This window comes from Lolium rigidum, chromosome 4 (assembly GCF_022539505.1).
Source record: "Lolium rigidum isolate FL_2022 chromosome 4, APGP_CSIRO_Lrig_0.1, whole genome shotgun sequence".
Lineage (NCBI taxonomy): Eukaryota > Viridiplantae > Streptophyta > Magnoliopsida > Poales > Poaceae > Lolium > Lolium rigidum.
Window position 1 is genome coordinate 17,350,740 of NC_061511.1, and position 20,002 is coordinate 17,370,741.

Below are 20,002 nucleotides of genomic sequence, written 5' to 3' on the forward strand. Positions count from 1 at the left end.
CCGGTCCGGTTCAAACCGGACCCGGCACCGGGTGGTGACCGGGTGAAGCTCCCGAAGCTTACGGGATAGTGCCCGGATGGCACAAGCGCCGCGTCCGGTTGAAACCGGCGGGCCTGGCGCAGAATCCGGTCGGACCGGGCCTGGGACCGGATGAAGCGGCTAAGGCCCCTGGATTGGCCCGGATGGCACCGGCGTGGAGTCCGGTTGTGACCGGTCGGTCCGGCGCTAGGGCCGGTCTGACCGGGCCTGAGACCGGCCTGAAGAACTCCTCCTCTCGCGCATTCCTCCCGCTCCTCCCTCGCGCGTCCATGGGATGTCTTCACGTCCGGCTCCATGTCCAGCTTCACGTCCAGCTTCTTGTCCAGCTGCTCCTCTCCTCCTCGTGCGATGCTTGGTTCCTCCTCATACCTGATCATACATAAGTAATACGACTTAGGTAGTATAAAATTCTCATTGATCAAAGTATCGTTTAGGAACAAGTTCACCGTTGTTTAAGTAGCTTCGCACGAGCTCGTGTCATTGGTCCAATCCTAACTTCATTGGACTTGAGCTTCACAGCTTCATCTTCATCTTGCAATGACGGAGGTAGTAGTGAGGTAGGGATGTCCTCATCATCTCCCCCCCTTCAAAAGGCGTCGACCCCGACGCTCCAAGGTCTTCTCCGTCATATGGTGTCAAATCAGCGACATTGAAAGAATTACTGACACCAAACTCATCTTCTGGAAGATCTATTGAGTATGCATTATCATTGATCTTGGCAATCACTTTGTAAGGACCAGCACCACGAGGCTTCAACTTAGACTTCCTCAGCTGTGGAAACCTATCCTTGCGAAAATGTACCCAGACCAAATCACCAGGCTTGAACAACATCTCCTTGCGCTTCTTGTTCTTCCTTGCAGCATTGCTCTTGCCTTTCTTCTCGATCAACTCTTTAGTCTTCACATGTATTTTCTTCACAAAATCTGCCCTCTTGGATGCCTCCATATTGTCTCTCTCATGTATGGGCAAAGGCAACAAGTCAAGTGGAGTAATGGGTTTGAAACCATACACCACCTCAAAAGGACACAGCTCCGTGGTAGAGTGTACCGCCCGTTGTAAGCAAACTCCACATGTGGCAAACACTCTTCCCACTCCTTCGGAGTTCTTCTTGATCATGGATCTCAACAGTTGTGACAATGTTCTATTCACCACTTCGGTTTGACCATCAGTTTGGGGATGACAAGTAGTGCTGAACAGCAGCTTTGTCCCCGACTTTCTCCAAAGCGTCTTCCGAAGTAGCTCATAAACTTCACGTCACGATCGAAACAATAGTCTTCGGGACTCCATGTAGACGTACAATCTCCCTGAAAAACAGGTTAGCAATATGCGACGCATCGTCGCTCTTGTGGCAGGCAATAAAGTGTGACATCTTAGAGAATCTATCCACTACCACAAATATAGAATCATGGCCTCTTTTAGTACGCGGCAAACCTAACACAAAATCCATACTGATATCTTCCCATGGTGTGGTAGGTGCCGGTAAAGGAGTATACAAACCGTGAGGCTTCAGCTTGGACTTGGACTTGTTGCAAGTAATGCATCTCTTCACATACCTGTCCACGTCCCGCCTCATCTTTGGCCAATAAAAATGGTCAGCTAGCATGAGTAGCGTCTTCTCACGCCCAAAGTGACCCATCAATCCTCCAGCATGTGATTCCTGCAATAAGAGCAAACGCACAGACGATTCTGGAACACATAGTTTGTTAGCTCTAAACAAGAACCCATCATGTATGTGATATTTGTCCCATGCTTTACCAAGAGCACATAAGCGATATGGTTCAGCAAAATCATGATCGATGGCATACAAATCACATAGTATCTCTAAACCAGGAATTTTAACATCAAGTTGAGTTAATAACATATTCTTCCTAGATAGAGCATCAGCAACAATATTATCTTTTCCCTTCTTATGCTTAATAATGTATGGAAAAGACTCAATGAACTCAACCCACTTAGCTAGACGCTTATGCAAAGTAGATTGAGCTTTCAGGTATTTCAAAGCTTCATGATCAGAATGTATGATAAATTCTTTTGGCCACAAATAATGTTGCCAAACCTCAAGAACTCTAATTAAAGCATACAATTCTTTATCATAAATAGGATAGTTCAACTTAGCACCAGAAAGTTTCTCAGAAAAATATGCAATGGGGCGACCCTCTTGCATCAACACACCACCAATTCCAATACCACTAGCATCACATTCAATCTCAAATGCTTATTGAAATCAGGAAGTGCAAGCAACGGTGCAGAAGTTAATAATCGTTTCAGTTCATCAAATGCATGATCTTGGGCTGCGCCCCACTCAAAGACAACACCCTTTTTAGTTAAATCATTCAAAGGTGCAGCAATAGTACTAAAGTTGGGCACAAATCTTCTATAAAACCCAGCTAGACCATGAAAACTTCTAACTTGACTCACATTCATGGGAGTAGGCCAATTTTGAATAGCTTCAATTTTAGACTCATCTACTTCTACTCCATGTTGAGAGACAACATAACCCGAAATATGACCTTATCTTTGCAAAATGTGCACTTCTCAAGATTACCATAGAGTTTATTATCACGCAACACTTGCAAAACATGTCGAATATGTATAGTATGATCAGATTCATTGCGGCTGTAGATTAATATGTCATCAAAATACACAACCACAAATTTGCCAATAAATTCACGCAAAACATGGTTCATCGGTCTCATGAAAGTGCTAGGTGCATTAGTCAAACCAAAAGGCATTACTAACCACTCATATAAACCAAATTTTGTTTTAAAGGCTGTTTTCCACTCATCCCCTTCTTTCATCCTAATTTGATGATAACCACTACGCAAATCAATTTTAGAGAACACAGCAGCACCACTCAATTCATCTAGCATATCCTCTAAACGGGGAATAGGATGACGATATCGAATAGTAATGTTGTTTATAGCTCTACAATCTACGCACATACGCCAAGTACCATCTTTCTTAGGAACTAGAATAACAGGAACAGCACAAGGACTAAGGCTTATGCGGATATAACCTTTGTCGAGTAGCGCTTGTACTTGCTTCTGTATCTCCTTCGTCTCTTCGGGATTAGTGCGATATGGCGCTCTATTGGGCAGCGAAGCTCCGGGAATCAAGTCAATTTGATGCTCAATACCTCGCAATGGTGGTAGTCCCGCGGGTACCTCCTCCGGAAACACGTCGCCAAATTCCTGCAAAACATTAGAAACACCAAGAGGAAGAGGGGTCATGTCGTTAGAAACCAAAACCGTACCCCTGTACAAAAGCACAAGAGGCATGGCCGTAGGATCCTCACTAAATTCTCTCATGTCTTCTTTGGTGGCTAATGAAACTAAGGAATGCACTCGCTCACTTTTCGTTATATCACTTCTTTGCATATCACTTCTTTGTCGAGCATGTTCATTTTGTTTTGATGAACTCAACTAACATATTGTCGTCATTATTAGCAATCCCAGAAGCACCAGGATTTGTTTAACATGCGCATTACCAACTACCAGTAGATGAAGTCAATTTTAGATCAGTCCCACGTGCGTGGCCCAGACATCTTCTCTCCGCACAACCTCATGTTAGTGATCAACTATCTTGCGGACAACAAGGCCGATGGCATGGACTTTGCTACCATGATTGGCCTAAGAGGAGGGCATGTCTTAGGACATGGATACGCGAGCACCACTGTTAGTGTTGCTAGTGCTTTGTTGTTTTGTCCCATCTAATATCCGTTCCACTAGCTAGGAACACATGAAAACTCCGTGCCTAGACTATAATATTTTGGGAGGTGGTATATATACTAACCCCTCCGATGATGAACTAGTGATGCATCACGAGCTGTAGTTTTTGGGATTAGCTCGTGGAGTATCGGTAATTATGGTAGCTTCTATTAGGCAGACCCTCTATGATGAACTGCTTATGTTCTAGTTATTTCATCTGCATTGTCTTATATGTGCTGTGTAAGCTCACCTCTCCAAGAAAGAGGTTGCCATATAAGTAGGTAATGTTGCAACCAAACAATACGAACTAGCATTAGCCTTCCATAGAGTGGTGTATTGCAGTCAACCAAACACTGCATCTACCGTTCCCTCCCTTGTGCATAAAAGTGTCTTGGGCAACCAAATGAAATGGAGAAATTGATTTTTAGCCCGTTTCACTAGATCAATGCCTCCCGGCGCCTGACCCCAGCAAGTCTAAAAAGGGTTGCCACCTACCAATCGCGCCTTATACACCAAAAGAAGCTGCATACTACTTCTGACGCGATGCCATTCTAGAAGAATTTTTTTGATGCGCATGTAATAAGCTTGAGATTGTTATTTAATTTATAGCTTCACATGGAGTAAGAATTGCTGTCAACTCCGGCACGGGCGACCTGCTCAGTTGCCATTCGCTCGGGTATTACCGCTGCAATACTTAGCCTCACCATTAAATCCAAACACATCGTTTTTACACCACACACAACTACACAAGTGTCCTGAAAACAAGTTAAAAGAGCCCCCAAAACAAGCCGTTAATTAGTTCCATATCGATCGAGAGTATCGAGCTCGTCAAAGGAAAAGGAATAAGCTAGCTAGTGTCGCAGTTCTGAAACAAGAAGCGATGCACGCGAGACAGCGACGCTTGTCTATATAGGCCACCTGAATCAATCGCCAAAAGCACCCACGAGCAAGTTTACCGCATGCAAGCCTGAGAAGCAGGACTGCAGGAGCTTAGCTAATTAGGCCTAGCAATGGCGCACGCTAAGCTCGCAGCTCTAGCCGTGCTCGTGGTGATCCTGCTGCATGGGTCGACGCGTGCACTCGCGATTGACCAAATGCCGGCGACGATGACCTTGAATGGGTTCGAGCGCGGCGAGGGTGAGCCAGCAGAGTGCGACGGCCAGTACCACAACAACAACGAGATGCTGGCGGCGCTCTCAACTAGGTGGTACGCAGGCGGGATTCGGTGCCAGAAGATGATCAGCATCACGAACAGCCAAAACGGGCGCACCGTGCAGGCACGTGTGGTGGACGAGTGCGACAGCAATCACGGCTGCAAGGACAACATTGTAGACACCTCTGTCGCTGTGTGGAACGCACTTGGGCTCGACACCAACATCGGTGAGGTGTCCGTCACATGGTCCGACTCCTGAAACCATGCATCTACCGGTGAATAATAGGCCCCTGCATGCGCGGGCTGGAAAGGGACTCGCAAATCACAACGTGTCATTTTTATGTTTCTATGTACGTACTTATCCTCTCAGCCAAGGATTGAGTACGACGCAATAAGCGAGATCTTTCACCAAAGAACTGTGATCGTATACATTCATTAATATATGAGATTAATCAAGTTATCAGAAAGCTTAGTTGAAAGGGTCGTCTCGTTGATTTTCCTTAATTTAGCTTGACTGCGTATGATATGCTTATCTGTGTGAGTAATATTGCTTTCTTTCTTTTTTGGAAAGATCCAGTTGATAAGTAATAATGTTCTTAAACCGCGACAAATGCTTAACGGGCGCAAGCAAATATACTTAGGAACGTAGTTCCAATACGCAGAATAAATCCATGATATATATTACTAATTACTCCAGCTCACAATAGCGACAACTCAAGGTAAACAGAAGAAAAAAAAATGCCCTGTCTTGGTTCTTACTCGAGCATCAAATGATGTGAAACTTACCTGGAGAATATGCTTCTCTTGTTACTTATTTTGTCTTTCAGCCGAACACGACACGAATTTTTTTTGTATTTTTTGATGAAAATGGGAGAAGGGGATCAGCCTAGTTCCAAAAAACGTTGTGAGATACTATCAATTAACGTTCCAAGTGTCTTAATCGTACATCGGCGATTATTACTAATTCATATATGCATGCTTCCGTCGGCTTCATCGATCACAACTCGGCAGTTGTGAAATTCCAGGTCCGATTTATACCAAGGATTTATTAAGTGAGCTAGGTCGCTATCAGTTAAGGTAAGGTTTGGAACTTCAGCCAAAATACACAGTCAAATTTGATTGCAATGTACTTAAGAACAATTCCAGTAATATGGCCAACTGCCGACTATAACAACATGTCATGTTATTTGTAGTCATCATATAACTAACATATACAATAGTTGGCTATTAGAATGAAGTACTTTACTAACATATCACCTACCTTTCACACTCACAAAATGCATAGAAGCACGTGCAAGAGCTGACTATTGCATAAGAGCAAGTAAAATAAGTCTTAATCGGCTGACTATAAAAGTTAGAATAATATATTGTTGCCTAGTTACAGGGGTGGAGCTGGAGGGAAACTTTTCCTGATGCATGAACAGGCTTGCAACCTTGCTAGTTAAAAATTTCTTCTCCATGATGCACTTTTCTCAGCACAACCTGATGCACTTGCCTTATTAAGCTCACAAGTAGCACTAAATTTTTCTTTTTACCCTAATGCATGTGCATCAGGGTCAGCTATTGCAGCTCCGCCCCTGCCTAGTTGGAGGAGAGAGAGGAGGAGAGAGAAGAGGAGTAGACTCTTATGCAAGAGCCAGCTCTAGCACGTGCTCCTAGACACTATCTGAGAGTTAATGGTGGGCCATACACAGATAAAGTAGTATAATTTTATAGCTCAATATTGCACATGTTAACTCTAGAATGACTATAGATGATATGACACTTCGCTTATAGCCAACAGTTGGCTCTACTATTGAACTTGCTCTAAGAGCCCACCTCCATTCTCTCTCCCCTTCTCTCTCATCTCCAAGTCATCTAAAATATATTATTTAATATCTTATAGTCAGCTGACTAGACTCTATTGTACTTGCTCTAACTAAATTTTCCAGGGTGGCGTAATGTGTTTAGCTCCAAAAAAACGACGCTTGTCATGGTGAGAACGTTGTTGCTGCTGGCACATAAAAAAATGGAGTTATAATGAATGGTTTAGAGCATCTCCACCGGCGCTCTCCCAAATAGGCGTCAATATGGATGTCGGCGGTGCATCCTCTATTTGAGGAAGCTGTTGCCACACCGGCGCCTCCCATACGGCAGCCCCCAATAGAAATTCAAATGTAAATAACATTTAAAAAACGAAATTCATAAAAATATTAACTAGTTTTATACTCCCTCCGTTTCAGTTTACTAGCCCTACGTGTATTCTTAGGTCGTCAATTTGACCAACTTAACATAAGATATATATTACAAAAAAATACCATTAGAAACTTTAGGTTTTATACTTTCTAATGGTATGATTTTTAGGTTATATAATTTATATTATACAGATTAAATTGGCGACCTAGACCTAGGTACACGTGCATGCCTAGTAAACTGAGAGAGAGGGAGTACAAAAGTGACTCGAATTTAAACTTAAATAAAACTTAAACATCGAACCCTAATCTACCGGCCATCGGTTGGACCACGCGACGGGCCTGCCTCGCCGTCATTCTTCCCCATTGCCGCATGCGTCCGTGCACACCTCTCTGCCCTTTCTTCACGCATCTGGAGCTGGAGCATGGACGCCGGCGACGCAGGAGCTTGCCGGCGGCGCTGTCCCCTCAGCGATGCCAGCCATCGACGAGACTCCTCGTTCTGGGCGAACCTCGCTTGATCGCGGGCGAACGCCACGGCCTAGCGCTGAGCGTTCAGCTCAAGGAGATTTTGTCGCTCCGCCGCCGTGAGGAGACGTCCATCCTCCTCCGTGGCCGCCCGCTGGTGTGAGATCTCGACGGCGTGCTCGAAGTTGGCGTCGTTGATGAACTCGCGTTGTTCCTCCTTCAGCCTTCGGAAGCGCTACAAGTTCAAGGAAACCAGGATCGCCGCCTCCTCCGGGTCACCGGGGACCTGCTGCTGCTTGCCTCACCGCGCCGCCTCCTCCGCCTCAACTTCTGCGTCTGCTACGTACGCCTCGTGCCACTCGTCGAACGTGGGTCGACAGAGTAGTCAGAGTCGATGTCGGCGTCGGCTGCGGCAGGCGGCGTGTGGCTGTTGCGGTGAAGCATCGAATACATTGTATGGAGCCGCCGCGACATTTTTGTGGTGTAGAGGGGCGGCGGTGGAGAGTAGAGGATAGCTCCGCAGCAGTGGAGGGTGTACTAAATAGGGGTGCAACTAGCCGCACAAGAACCGAGGCATCGCATTTATGGCGGCATCTGCGCATGGACCGGTGGTTTAATCGGCGGTTGGCCGCGCTTCAGCCGGGGCGTCGCATTTATGATGCACCCGTCGCTTCGAGTCGCTGCCAAGGCGGCCCCACCCGCGAAAAGCGACGGACCGCGAGGCGCCGGCAGGCCTGATTCGCGCCCTTCGCGAAGGAGCCGGCACGGGGTTGCCGGCGCTATTTGGGGTGCGCCAGTGTGAGCCTAAAAACCACACCGCCCCCCCAAAATGCTATCAGGGCTGCGTGGAGATGCTCTTAGTTACCTATGATCAACTAATGGAATAATCATCTCCTACGGTGTTATGCATCATAATCAAACTTAACATTGTCAACGAAGCACAATAAGAGATGCAAGAAAAACATCAGGTTATGTAGATGTATTGAGCACATGCAAAATGAGCGCAAGATTGCTAATGGCAATAAAATGCCTTGAGTCTTTTTCTTCTCCATATCCATAATTGTCAGAAGATTTGAGACCAAATATAAATCTGAATCTACATGTACCATAACTATTTGTCCTCGTTGTATGGATGTAGGAAACCAAACAACATAATTTCTCAAAGTAGTTTGCCTGCTCCTGTAAGTATGGTACTGGAACCGTCTCCTGCAATTCTCCTTAAATTGATAATGCTCTGCCATGAACCAAAAGGAGACAAATGCAGTTCATACACGACTTCTTGCCAAGAAAGATTAGCACAAGGAAACATGGCATTGTTTTAATTATTTTCAAGCAGTCATACCAACAGTCAGCTAGCTCAAGTCCATAAAGAGTTGGCATCTACTATGTTAGTACGCAGCTGGAAGATGAAAATAGAAAATGTATTTAGGGACTAACCTGAATGGACCCTTGTTAGTTATAAAATAATATAAAAATACATATGATTAAATAAGTTCAGTATAAAAAAATTATAATTAGAATTAGAATGTAACATGATTTGCCTTTGGCAGACTCAGGAAAAGAACAAATAGTTATGCAAAAGATTTTCTCTTGCACACAGTTTGGGCTTCCACATGAATACCCACATTTCCATAATCATAATTATGATATATCAAGGAGGCAATGAAGAAAAGTAAGGTTTTATAGGATCTGGCAAGTAATAAATTACTTAATGTTGTGCCCTCTAATTTTTTCTTGACAGTTAGTTATCAAAGGCAAGCAACTTACTGAGGTTAAGAGGTACACCATCTTGACCTGCATAGATAAAACAATTAATAAACTGTTCATGTGCTTATGCAAATTGAAATGTGATTTGTGCTAGTACTATAAAATATATCGATGGACATGAGAAAGTATGCAATATGGAACAACCAATATTTCTTACCAATTTCGGTGGAATTCTATCGAGCGCATTTGACACGCAGAAAAGTGATCAAATAGGCTGATACTGCCCCTGCACACCACCGTATGAAAGATGAGAGCAGGAATCTTGCTATCAAAGAAATTAACAATACAATTGATTTGTCTTCCACCGTGGCCGCCGTGAAGAATTCTAGCATATCGTTTCTACTGCTTGAGCAAATTGGCCGGATCGAGACGAAGACGTTGGCGATTCCACGGATTGGAGGCTTTCATAATAGCGAAAAGGAAGTCAGTAAGCGGTGTGCGTAGTGGAGGAGATGTAAAGACCCATGAATGGAAGAGACGGAGACGAAATGATGTGTAGATGAACGGTGCACACTAGTAGAAAATGGCTCTTTTGCACCGGTTGGTAAGGGCTATATGCACCGGATGCCCAACCGGTGCAAAGGATCCGGTGCAAAAGGCCCCCCCTTTAGCACCGGTTCAGTTGCGAACCGGTGCTAAAAGGTGCACCACGTGGCGGCAGCCGGGCGCCCCAGCGGGAGGACCTTTAGCACCGGTTCGTATTACGAACCGGTGCTAAAGGGTCTGCCGCGGCAGGAAAACGGGCCAAAACGCTGCCGCGGTAGGGCCCCGCTACCATTATTTTTTTTCGAATTATTTTTCACTCCCTCTTTTTTCCTTTTTTCAGAATTTCTAATATTTTAGTTATTTCACAAGTTTAGTCTCTAACTACCATTATCTCTAGTCTAATTACTTACTCATGCTTAGACTTCCCGCTCGGTCACCCATCCTCCCACTACTCTAGCACTAGCACGCTTAACTTCCAAGTTTCTTTCTATCCCGCATCCAAGTGCTTCGCGCGCATGTATGTGATACTAGTATCATATCAATCCTATTAACATATCGGTCGATGTCATATTTATTTATTGTTCAAATTTCAAATAATTCTTTTAATAAACAAAAGTAATGATATAATAATAATCTTGAATAAATAAATAAACATTAACTTTATAATTTGTATTATTTATAATTATTTATAATTATTTTATTTTTTTTGCCAAACCTAAAAAATGAAAATTTGAAAAACTTATAATTTGCTAAAATTAATAGTATTATTTATGCAGAATGCAATTATTAATTTTAATTTTGAAAAATAAAAAAATCCTACTTTCTAGAAAAAAACTAAAATCTTCCTGCTTTCATATTTTAATTTGGAATTTTGAGAATCTAAAAATTGGCTAACCGGGTGAACCCCGGTGAATTCGGATGTAACTTTTTCCCACGATGATTTTGATATATTATACGTTTTTTTTCGACGTCGTATGCAAAAGTTAATGCGATTTTACTATTTTCCAAACTTTTATTGCAAAAAAAATTGAAATTCAAATTTGTTAATTTTCCCTAATAGTAGGTTGCGTAACATACAGGAATCTCAAAAGATTTTATTTTTTGAATTTTCTATCATTTTCTTTTGTATTTTACGGTGTTAAAAAAGGCGATCCACGGGGGGGGGTGGAGGTGCGTGGGGAGCAGAAAAACCTTTTGCACCGGTTCGTGTTACGAACCGGTGCTAAAGGTAGACCTTTGCACGGTTCGTAACACGAACCGGTGCAAAAGGGTCCGTAACGACGCCAACCCTTTAGCACCGGTTCGTGTTACGAACCGGTGCAAGATAGCTCATTTGCACCGGTTCGTAACACGAACCGGTGCTAAAGGTCCCTCGAAACACGAACCGGTGCTAATGATCCCCTTTTGCACCGGTTCGTGCCAAATTCGGTGCAAAAGCTCTTTGGGGCAAAAAACCAAAGCCCTTGTTTCTACTAGTGGCATGCTCGGTATGTAAAAACATTAAGAATGATTAGAGACCGGGGATTTTCAGATAAATAATAGAAAAAAGTAAATTAGATGGAAATTGCTGAGATGGAATGCTAAGGACATCGCATGCTTGCATGTTAAAGAGAAATCATGTAGCAAGGTCTCATATTTAGTGATAAAAGATAATCTTTTTTCCAAGCGATCCCAAGGATCGAATTTCATTACCATGACGACAATGAAATATACGTATTCCAGCTAAACGGCCAAAAGCATTCATAGGAAATGCAATAGAAAGTAAATCGCCACCTACTGCTAGCGTTCATACGAGGAGTTTGGAAATTAACACTTTTTACAGAAAGCGAACAAGAGATGAGATAGCACAGAGCAACATCCAGAACCACAGACAACCATCGTATGAACGCTATCTCATCTCTTGCATCGTCATCATCTTCGGTTTCCATCTTGCATCGTCATCATCTTCGGTTTCCATCTTGCTAGCGCCACCGTCACTACTACGAACATCCAGTATTCGAAAGGAGAGGGGATGTCCAGTAGAAGAACGACTAGCATTTGCATCACCAGCAACAACAGCAAGTGTCAGAAGACTGTCGGCTCCGGCGCGGATGGCATCATCATCCGTCTCATTGTGCAAAAATGTCTAGTATTTTATGAAGACAATAGAATAACTAATTAGTTTACAAGAAATTTTTATTAGTTTGTTCTCAAAACAAGCTTTATTTCCACGTTTCCAGATTGTCCAGCAAATGGTAGCAACCCCGCAATCCGAGTGTCACGATTGGCAAGAAGAAATTAGGGGAACCACCAAAAAAGTTGAGTGAAAAAACCTAGGTCTTGAGGAAGCTCCAATAACTTGACCCACATAGCTTCAAACAAATTTGTCAGCTAGGCAGTCAAAGAACAGATGATTATCGGATTCATTCTTATTGGAGAACTGACAGGGAGAATTTCTAGACAAATTGCGCCGCAACAAGTTATCTTTTGTTGCAATAGCATTATGTCAGATGAGCCACAACCAAACTTTGATTTTGGGAGGAATTTTACTCTTCCATAAATGTTTGAAAGTTCTGTCGAACCCACTGCCTCCTTCTGACCATTTCTAGAAGGACTTATCTGGTCCATCAGTGAGTGCAGTTTGCATCAAGATTTGTGATAAGCCATGAATCTGCATAGCTAAATCAGGTGTCATCCATCTCCTGAGAGTAAATCTCCAACCCAAAGCTGCTGCCTCTGCAACTGTGATTTTCTGTTCCACACTGATATTATAAATGTCAGGAAATCTATCTTTCAAAGGACATTGATCACAACAAGCATCACCCCAAAAGCTTGTTGATATGCCATTTCTCACCCGCATCCTTCTTCCACATAGATACAACTCCTTAACATGTAACATATCTGTTCAGAGTGGAGAATCTCCAGGTCTGCCCTTGGTATGGAACACACCCTCATTTCTAATGTATTTATTTCTCATAATATTCTGCCAAGGACCAGATCCATATTCTAGTTTCGACCACCACAGGCTGATATTGAATTTAAACAGAATTTTCAGGCCTAAACCACCATTTTTTCGGGTTTACAGATCCATTTCCATTTGATAAAAGATAATCAAAAGTACACAACCCAACATATTAACATCAACAATCAAACTGAGACTGACAACGAAAAGTGCATTACATAAAGTGTGATTCTCTTACAAGATGATAAATCCGCACTATCATCCGTACTAGTAGTAGTTTATTGGGACCCTATTTTATTTATTCTGCTGCTCGACCAAATACCTTAAGCTTATAGCCATCGAGATTAGCAGCGACACTAACGACTTGACGCTTGACTCGCGACCGCTACATCCCAATGGCCTCCACCGATCGCTGTGGGTTTTTTAAACATAAGGCCTCAGGTTATAAATAAAGCCATGACCGTTTTCATGCATCGGACCAGGTGACTGGCACCTCGCCAATGTTGCTGTCGAGCCCAAGGGCATCCCACACGGCCTGAGAGGTGTCCACAATATTGTCCTTGCAGCCATGGTTGGAGTCGCACTCGTCCACCACTCGGGCCACCACGCTGCGCCCGTTTTGCTTGCTCGTGATGCGGATCGGCTTGTGGCATCGCCTCCCGCCGGCGTACCACCGTGTTGACAGCGCCACAATCAAGGTCTTGTCGCTATGGTACTTGCCGTCGCACTCCGACGGCCCTCCGCCATCCTGGCCTTTCTCGAACCCATTCACTGTCATGATGCCAGGAGTGCCGCCGCCGCCGCCACCTGGCGATGGGCAGTGGCCGGGCTTCTTGTGCTTGTGCAGCAGGCCTGGCACGGAGCTATCGTCCTCACCGCTGCATGGGTCCGGCTTACCGTGGTGCCGTGCCATGGCACAGGATGACACCTCCAGGAAGATCACGAGCGTGGCCACGACTGCGACGAGCTTGGCGTTCGCCATGTTGCTAAGCCTTGCACTTGACTCGCCGTGGGAGTGGGTACACTGGTACTGATCGAGTTGTAGTGCCTGGTTCTCGGAGTTCCTTTATATAGGCGAAGCTAGGTGGCTAGCTGCAAGCCAAGCTTGGAATATACCGTACTTACTTAGCCACATGTGCGGATGTGCCCTTGTGTGGCTCCTGGTCTCTTGCGTGGTTCCGTCAAAGGTTCCTAACTAATTATACATCTTAGGTGAGTACGAGGAATTTTTCTATACTGTTATATAACATTATTCGCAGTAAAAGTGATATCATTGCATTAGTAATGGCAACCTCACCTCCGACGGTGACGTTTAGACGAGATTTAATCGGTCCGAAACTTTTTGCATGAAATGCCTTACTTCTATGTTTGGAGTCCATTCAGTTGTCCAAAGGGCATGATGAATTTCGTTGGAACTTACAATCCAATGAAAAGTTCTTTGTAAGTTCGTTGTACAATGCAATTATTCAACCTGAAATATCAGTTGATAAAAAAAATTGGAAGATGAAAATACCGCTCAAAATTAAGATTTTTGGCTGGTATTTGCGTCGATGAGTAATCATAACCAAAGATAATCTTGTGAAACGCAATTGGCATGGGAGTACGCAGTGTGTTTTATGTCATCACAACGAGACGACTAAACACTTGTTCTTCCAACGTCACTTTGCCAAGTCTATACGGTCATGCATCCAAGTAGCTTCTGATCTGTATCCCCCGACTAGTGTGGCCAATATCTTTGGTAATTAGCTTCATGGTATCGATCACAGAAATATAACGTTTATTAGGGTGGGGGCGCTTGCCATTATATGGTCGCTATGGCTGTGTAGAAATGACAAAGTTCTTAATGATAAGAATTGTTATCTCTTGCAGGTTATGTACAGATGTATCGCTACTCTCCGTTCGTGGTATGCGCTGCAAAAGGTGGAGAATCGAGATATCTTTATGGAGGTCTGTACACGGTTGAAGGACACGGCGAGGGATACTTTTTTCCTACATGGGTGACAACATAATCTACGGATTGGGCATCCGCCTTCATGTTAGGCGTCTTACAGTTGCTCATATTTGATATGTAATTCGTCTTTTATTTATCACTACAGACCGTTGAGACTTTTTAAACGGTTGTGTGCATCTTACCTATGCAGAAATCGAATGTAATTGCTTCACATAATAAAAGGTCCATTATAAAAAAAAAAAACTCTCTCGACCGGTATGGTCGATACAGGCCTAATTAAAATTGTTGCGTTGAAACATGCATGTAAGACAACTGAATTTGAGTAGAGATGGGCTCTTTTGGATTACATGTCGTCCGCTAATGTGTTACAGCGGTAATAACTGAAGAGAGAACAGGGCATGTCGCTCTTGCCAGAGAGATGGTATCAGTTTTTACCTCTCCAAGCAAGGAAGAATCCAAGATCCTAGCTGAGTAATCATGGAGCAGCAGATGTATGTACTCTGGGTGGATACAATATACATCTTTCTCGTAATAATAACCATGCGTAGAAACGTTCGGCCACCACATCACTGTCCATCTTTTAAGGGGGTAAAACATTGAGGATGGATTACATGGATCTTGTAGGTACAACAATTGACCTCTAAAATTTCCTATCTAGATTTTATTTTTAAAACAAGAAGATAATTTTCTTGTAAGGAGCAACAATTTTATTGCATTACCTTTCATTTAGAAGTTAAAATTTCCAATATCGTTATATGGAAACGGAAGGTTTATTACCCCAGTTTGTACACTTAGGATGGTCACAGTGGTAAGTATATATCTTGTAGTAGTATTATGCATATGCTATTTGTGTATGATACTATTTCTGTTGTGGGTAGTATCATATAGCTGTATTATTAGATAAGATGTTTTGGTACCCCGTGTATCGCTCCCTAGGGAGACACCGGGGGCGTTCCCATCGCGCCGCCGCCAAGACCCACGCCGCGCCCGCTCCTCTCGCCACTGCTGCCGCTGGCCCTTGACGCTGCGGCGATGGACCCAACCGTCGAAGGTGGTTGGGGGTGGAGGTCGTCGGGGATGGACGCCATGGCCGCTAGGGCCGGTTTGGCCGGATCTTCGTCTCGTGCAGCGCCCAGGGCGGCGCCCCTGGTAGGGTGGTGGCGGATATAATCTCCCGGCGGCGCCATGGTTGGATTGAAGGTGCAGGGCCGGCGAGTGGTGGTGGTAGATACCCTAGAACTTGATCTAGGTGTCTCCCAGCCCCCGCCCCCCCCCCCACACACACACACACACAATCTCGATCTTCGCTGTGTGTTGGGCCGATTCCGGGTGGAGGATCTTCGCTTTGTCATCTCCTTTCCCCGTCTGGTCTTGCACTCTGGGTTGCTGGTAGGTTTGGTGCGGTGCCTTGCAGGTTTTCGGCAGGTGGCGTGCGGGCTGCTCGCACAACATGAATAAAGGTGGTGGTCCTAGAATCTCTCTCGCGCCAAGATGAAGATCTACTTTATGCATGCCCGTCTGGATTTGGCTGAATGTTGAGTTTCAGAAGGCTCCGCTGGCAAATGTAATATTGTTCATATCTGAAGTTTGATGGATTGGAGGTATTCGGCCGTGCGCACACATGCTTTTATTCCGGCTGTTTGGTTCTGGAGGGAGCGACGCGAAGTTCTATTCTGTATTGCCAGCAGATAACATTCTAGTCCATAGTGAAATCAGAGACAGATAATTTCATGAAGGCTGGATTGGAGGACTAGCAATGAAGGATCGAGTCTCTGTGATGTTGAGGGATTTGCTTGGTATTATAGGTTTCGTAGCAGCAGTATGCAAGTGAGGACAGCATCACAGGTGAAGTTCAGAGTCTTACCTTTCAGGGTGAAAATTCAAGGTCTGGCCTTAATTAGTTGTACTTGGCAATGGTCTTGTTGAAGGCATTATTTTGAGAGCGAAGACTATCTTCAGGGTGCAAACCCAAGATCTTTTGATCCAGCGACCACAACGCTTGTGCACAGTTCCCTTCTTGGAGGCGCCACTTCTGGAGAGCCTGGATTTCAGGTGTTGTCTTGGTGGTGGATGTACTGTTGTTGCTAAAGCTGGAATACAGTGGCGGAACTTCTGTTTTCTTAATTTTTTTTTCTATGTGCATCCATACTACCTTTAGGGTATTGCGTTGTTGCAGAGGCTGGTTGCAATTGGTATCTATCGATATTAATATATTCCTTTTATCGAAAAAATATAGCAATATTATAATCATGCTATATTTATTGCTTTTCAGAATCATAATGCATATTGGTGTATATATAAAATTTGTTTGGCACTAACTTTTTTCGTGATATGCTATGTTACTCTAATCTTTTCCCTTTTCTTTATTAGCTGCCACATTAGTAAATTTATGGAATCAATGTGCATGATACTAGTTAAGATACTGACACTATGGCTACACAGCTAAATTATTACTGACAAAAATAAAAACGCGCCCAAATGCGTCCCAAGTGAGCAAGTTTTGGCGACAGGGGTTATACAATTTAACAATCATGAGCTCAGAAAAAAAACTCACACGCAGACCCAGTCGATCTCTCCATTTCAGCCATTGAAGAGCAAGTAGGCTTCTGTTAGCAACAAGGGTCTCACGGGAGCGTGATTGCAGCTTGACTTCTCCACGTTTGGATCTCAACGCCGCCGCCCTGCCTCACGTTTCTGCCCTGACCTCAGTTGTGCCTCCTTGGCCACTGCCGTCGTATTCTCCTACCTCGCCGTTATCAGAGTTCTCCTTCAGCATCGACTTCTGCCTGACTGTGTCACCACCGTCTCCGTGCCCGCCGTCAACAAGTCTTAGTTGTGCCCGTTGTCGACTAATCTTAGCTGCGCCTGGAGGCCGGGCCGCCGTAGGTTGTTCGTAGAGATTGCGGCTCTTCCTCCTCGTGTGATGGATGATGCATAGCCTCCGCGTGGTCAGGCTCCTCGTTAGGGGCATCCTCGCCCTTCAGCCGTGGCGTTGGCGGCTGTCAGGGCGCTTGTTCCGCCGTCTGGGTCTTCTTCTCCTGTCACGTCGTTCGCGGGTTCTCCACAAGCTCCTCTCAGGCCAGGCGTTCCTCCGCCCTTCGGCTACGCGTATGGCCACGGAGCACCGGGTTATGGGGGTGTGCTCCGTCCGCCGGCCGCCACTTTTATCATTGGGCAAATGCAGCCCGGCTTCGTTTCTTCTCCTCCCACCACTAGAGAAACGCTCATGGTTTCCCCATGGTTATCGATATGAGCTTAGTGAGTCTCTCTCTACCCCTTCTTCCATATGATAAAGCAACACCGCGGTAATGTCACTTCTCGCCGTACACCTTATCATACTTCAAAGGTTAGTTCTCTCTCTAGTCCGCAAATATTACGTGGTCCACTTCATATAATATCTAGAGAGAAAACTAACACACATTCATATATTAAAACCATAGATCATCTTTGATTCATCTCATAGTCATGCTAGGGTTTCTCCATCTCCCCAAAAACAAATGGAACTACTCACATATGAAAGCAATCAAGAACATCATCATGGTATTATGGATAGAATGAACGTAGTGGTATGAATTCAAATACAAATGGACAATAGCAATTGAGATCACAACTATGGTTGAATAAGAATGGGATTGGTGATGGTGATTAAGATGTAGCGGTTGATGATGACGGGAATGATGGTTTGTCCTCCAATGATCAGTGTATCAGCCCAGATGATGTCTTCACCCAAATTCCTCCTCTAGATATATCCCAGAGGTGGTGTTTCGGTGTTTCTGGCGGCTGTGTATGTTGGATCTCCAATCCGTCTGTGTGAGGTGAAATTATTTGATGAGGCGGAGTTCATGGCGCAGCGTACGGGCGGACGGTATGGGCAGGGTCCCCCCGTACTGATGCCCGATAAACTCTCTAGAGTTCCTCCTCGCACCCTCCTTTGGCCCAGGCACGTGGTTTAAGTTCTTAGATGACTTTCATCAATTCAAAATATCATCAAAATGATAGTTTTTCTTGATATTTCATCATTGCATTAATACTTTGAGATCATGCGGAAACAAGCATAAAAGGTGCGCTAAAGCGCAGTGAAATACAAAAGTCTTATTGGAACACAAGGATATTTATATGAAATATAGGAGTAAAAACACTCCAAAAATGTACTCATCATGCGATGAAAAAGCGGTGGGAGTTTTTCGGTCACCACCCGCCTTATTTACGCCCCTTATTTAGCTCCACTCTCACCATCCAAATCTAAATTAGCAATTTCCTCCCAAGACGAGAACTTCCCCGTCCTAGATCCAAGGTGATGGCAGGAGCTTCTTCGTGGGCTATGACAATGAGCTCGGTTGTGGCTTCCGCCGGCGTGCCTTCTCCATCTTCACCGACCTCTGTTCTGCTGGATCCTCTTCTGGTCTCTGTAAGAAAGCTGAAACCCTGGATATGATAGATGTGTATGCAGGGTAAACATGTGTAGATCTAACAGTACATGTGACACATTAATTTTGTAGATGGTGGATTTAGATTGTATGGAACCACTTTTACCCACCTTAGTGAATTTAGGTTGTGCTATAGATTTACCAGTTCCACAATATAAGTGTAAAATCTACCTTAGGTTGTCATGCCCTCCACTCCGTCGAGCACAACCACTGTGGTGCTGCCATCCACTCCGTCCAACTCACCAACCTCTGCGCTTAGACCTGCACCACTCAGTGTAAGCCTTCTATGCCGTGATTACCATTGTTTTGATTGCTTTTGTTGGTCAATGAACCATGCGCAACTAAATGGCATGGTTCATTTGTCTTGTGTAAGTCATACCGCCTTCTCCCGATCTAATGAACAAGCCATCTATGGCATGGATGGAGCCAGAAAAGGCGCTAGCTCATCCATCTCGCTTTCCACCCAAACCAAATATGGTGTGGGAAACACCTCTGTTAGAGTTCGTACTGAGCACGATTTGTGACCTAGTCAAGAGGGGGTTGACTATAGCTGTGGATCAAAGAACAACATCACAAGAGTTTGTGCAACGATATTTTTGACTTCACAGGTGTATCGTCTCCCCTTCTCAGGTGTAGAACGTAGTGAGGAAGTGGAGAACTAGATGGGCAATGGTGTGCAAGGTTAAGAAACTCCCATGAGTGACATTTTGCAGCGACAGCTGTGCCATCATGATGGACAAGGAGTAGCTGAAGTCACACCTCATGGTGGGCTTTGCATATCACTTCTTTGTTGAGCATGTTCATTTTGTTTTGATGAACTCAACTAACATACTGTCGTCATTATTAGCAATCCCAGAAGCACCAGGATTTGTTTAACATGCGCATTACCAAC

At 44.4% G+C, this 20,002-nt stretch overlaps 1 protein-coding gene across 1 annotated transcript; it reads right to left on the bottom strand.

Annotated features, from left to right (window-relative positions):
- Positions 1-13,198: 13,198 nt before the first annotated feature.
- Positions 13,199-13,714, bottom strand: LOC124646723 (putative ripening-related protein 6). The gene has a single exon (XM_047186800.1). It carries the CDS (start codon positions 13,712-13,714, stop codon positions 13,199-13,201), a length of 516 nt encoding a protein of 171 aa, XP_047042756.1.
- Positions 13,715-20,002: the final 6,288 nt, after the last annotated feature.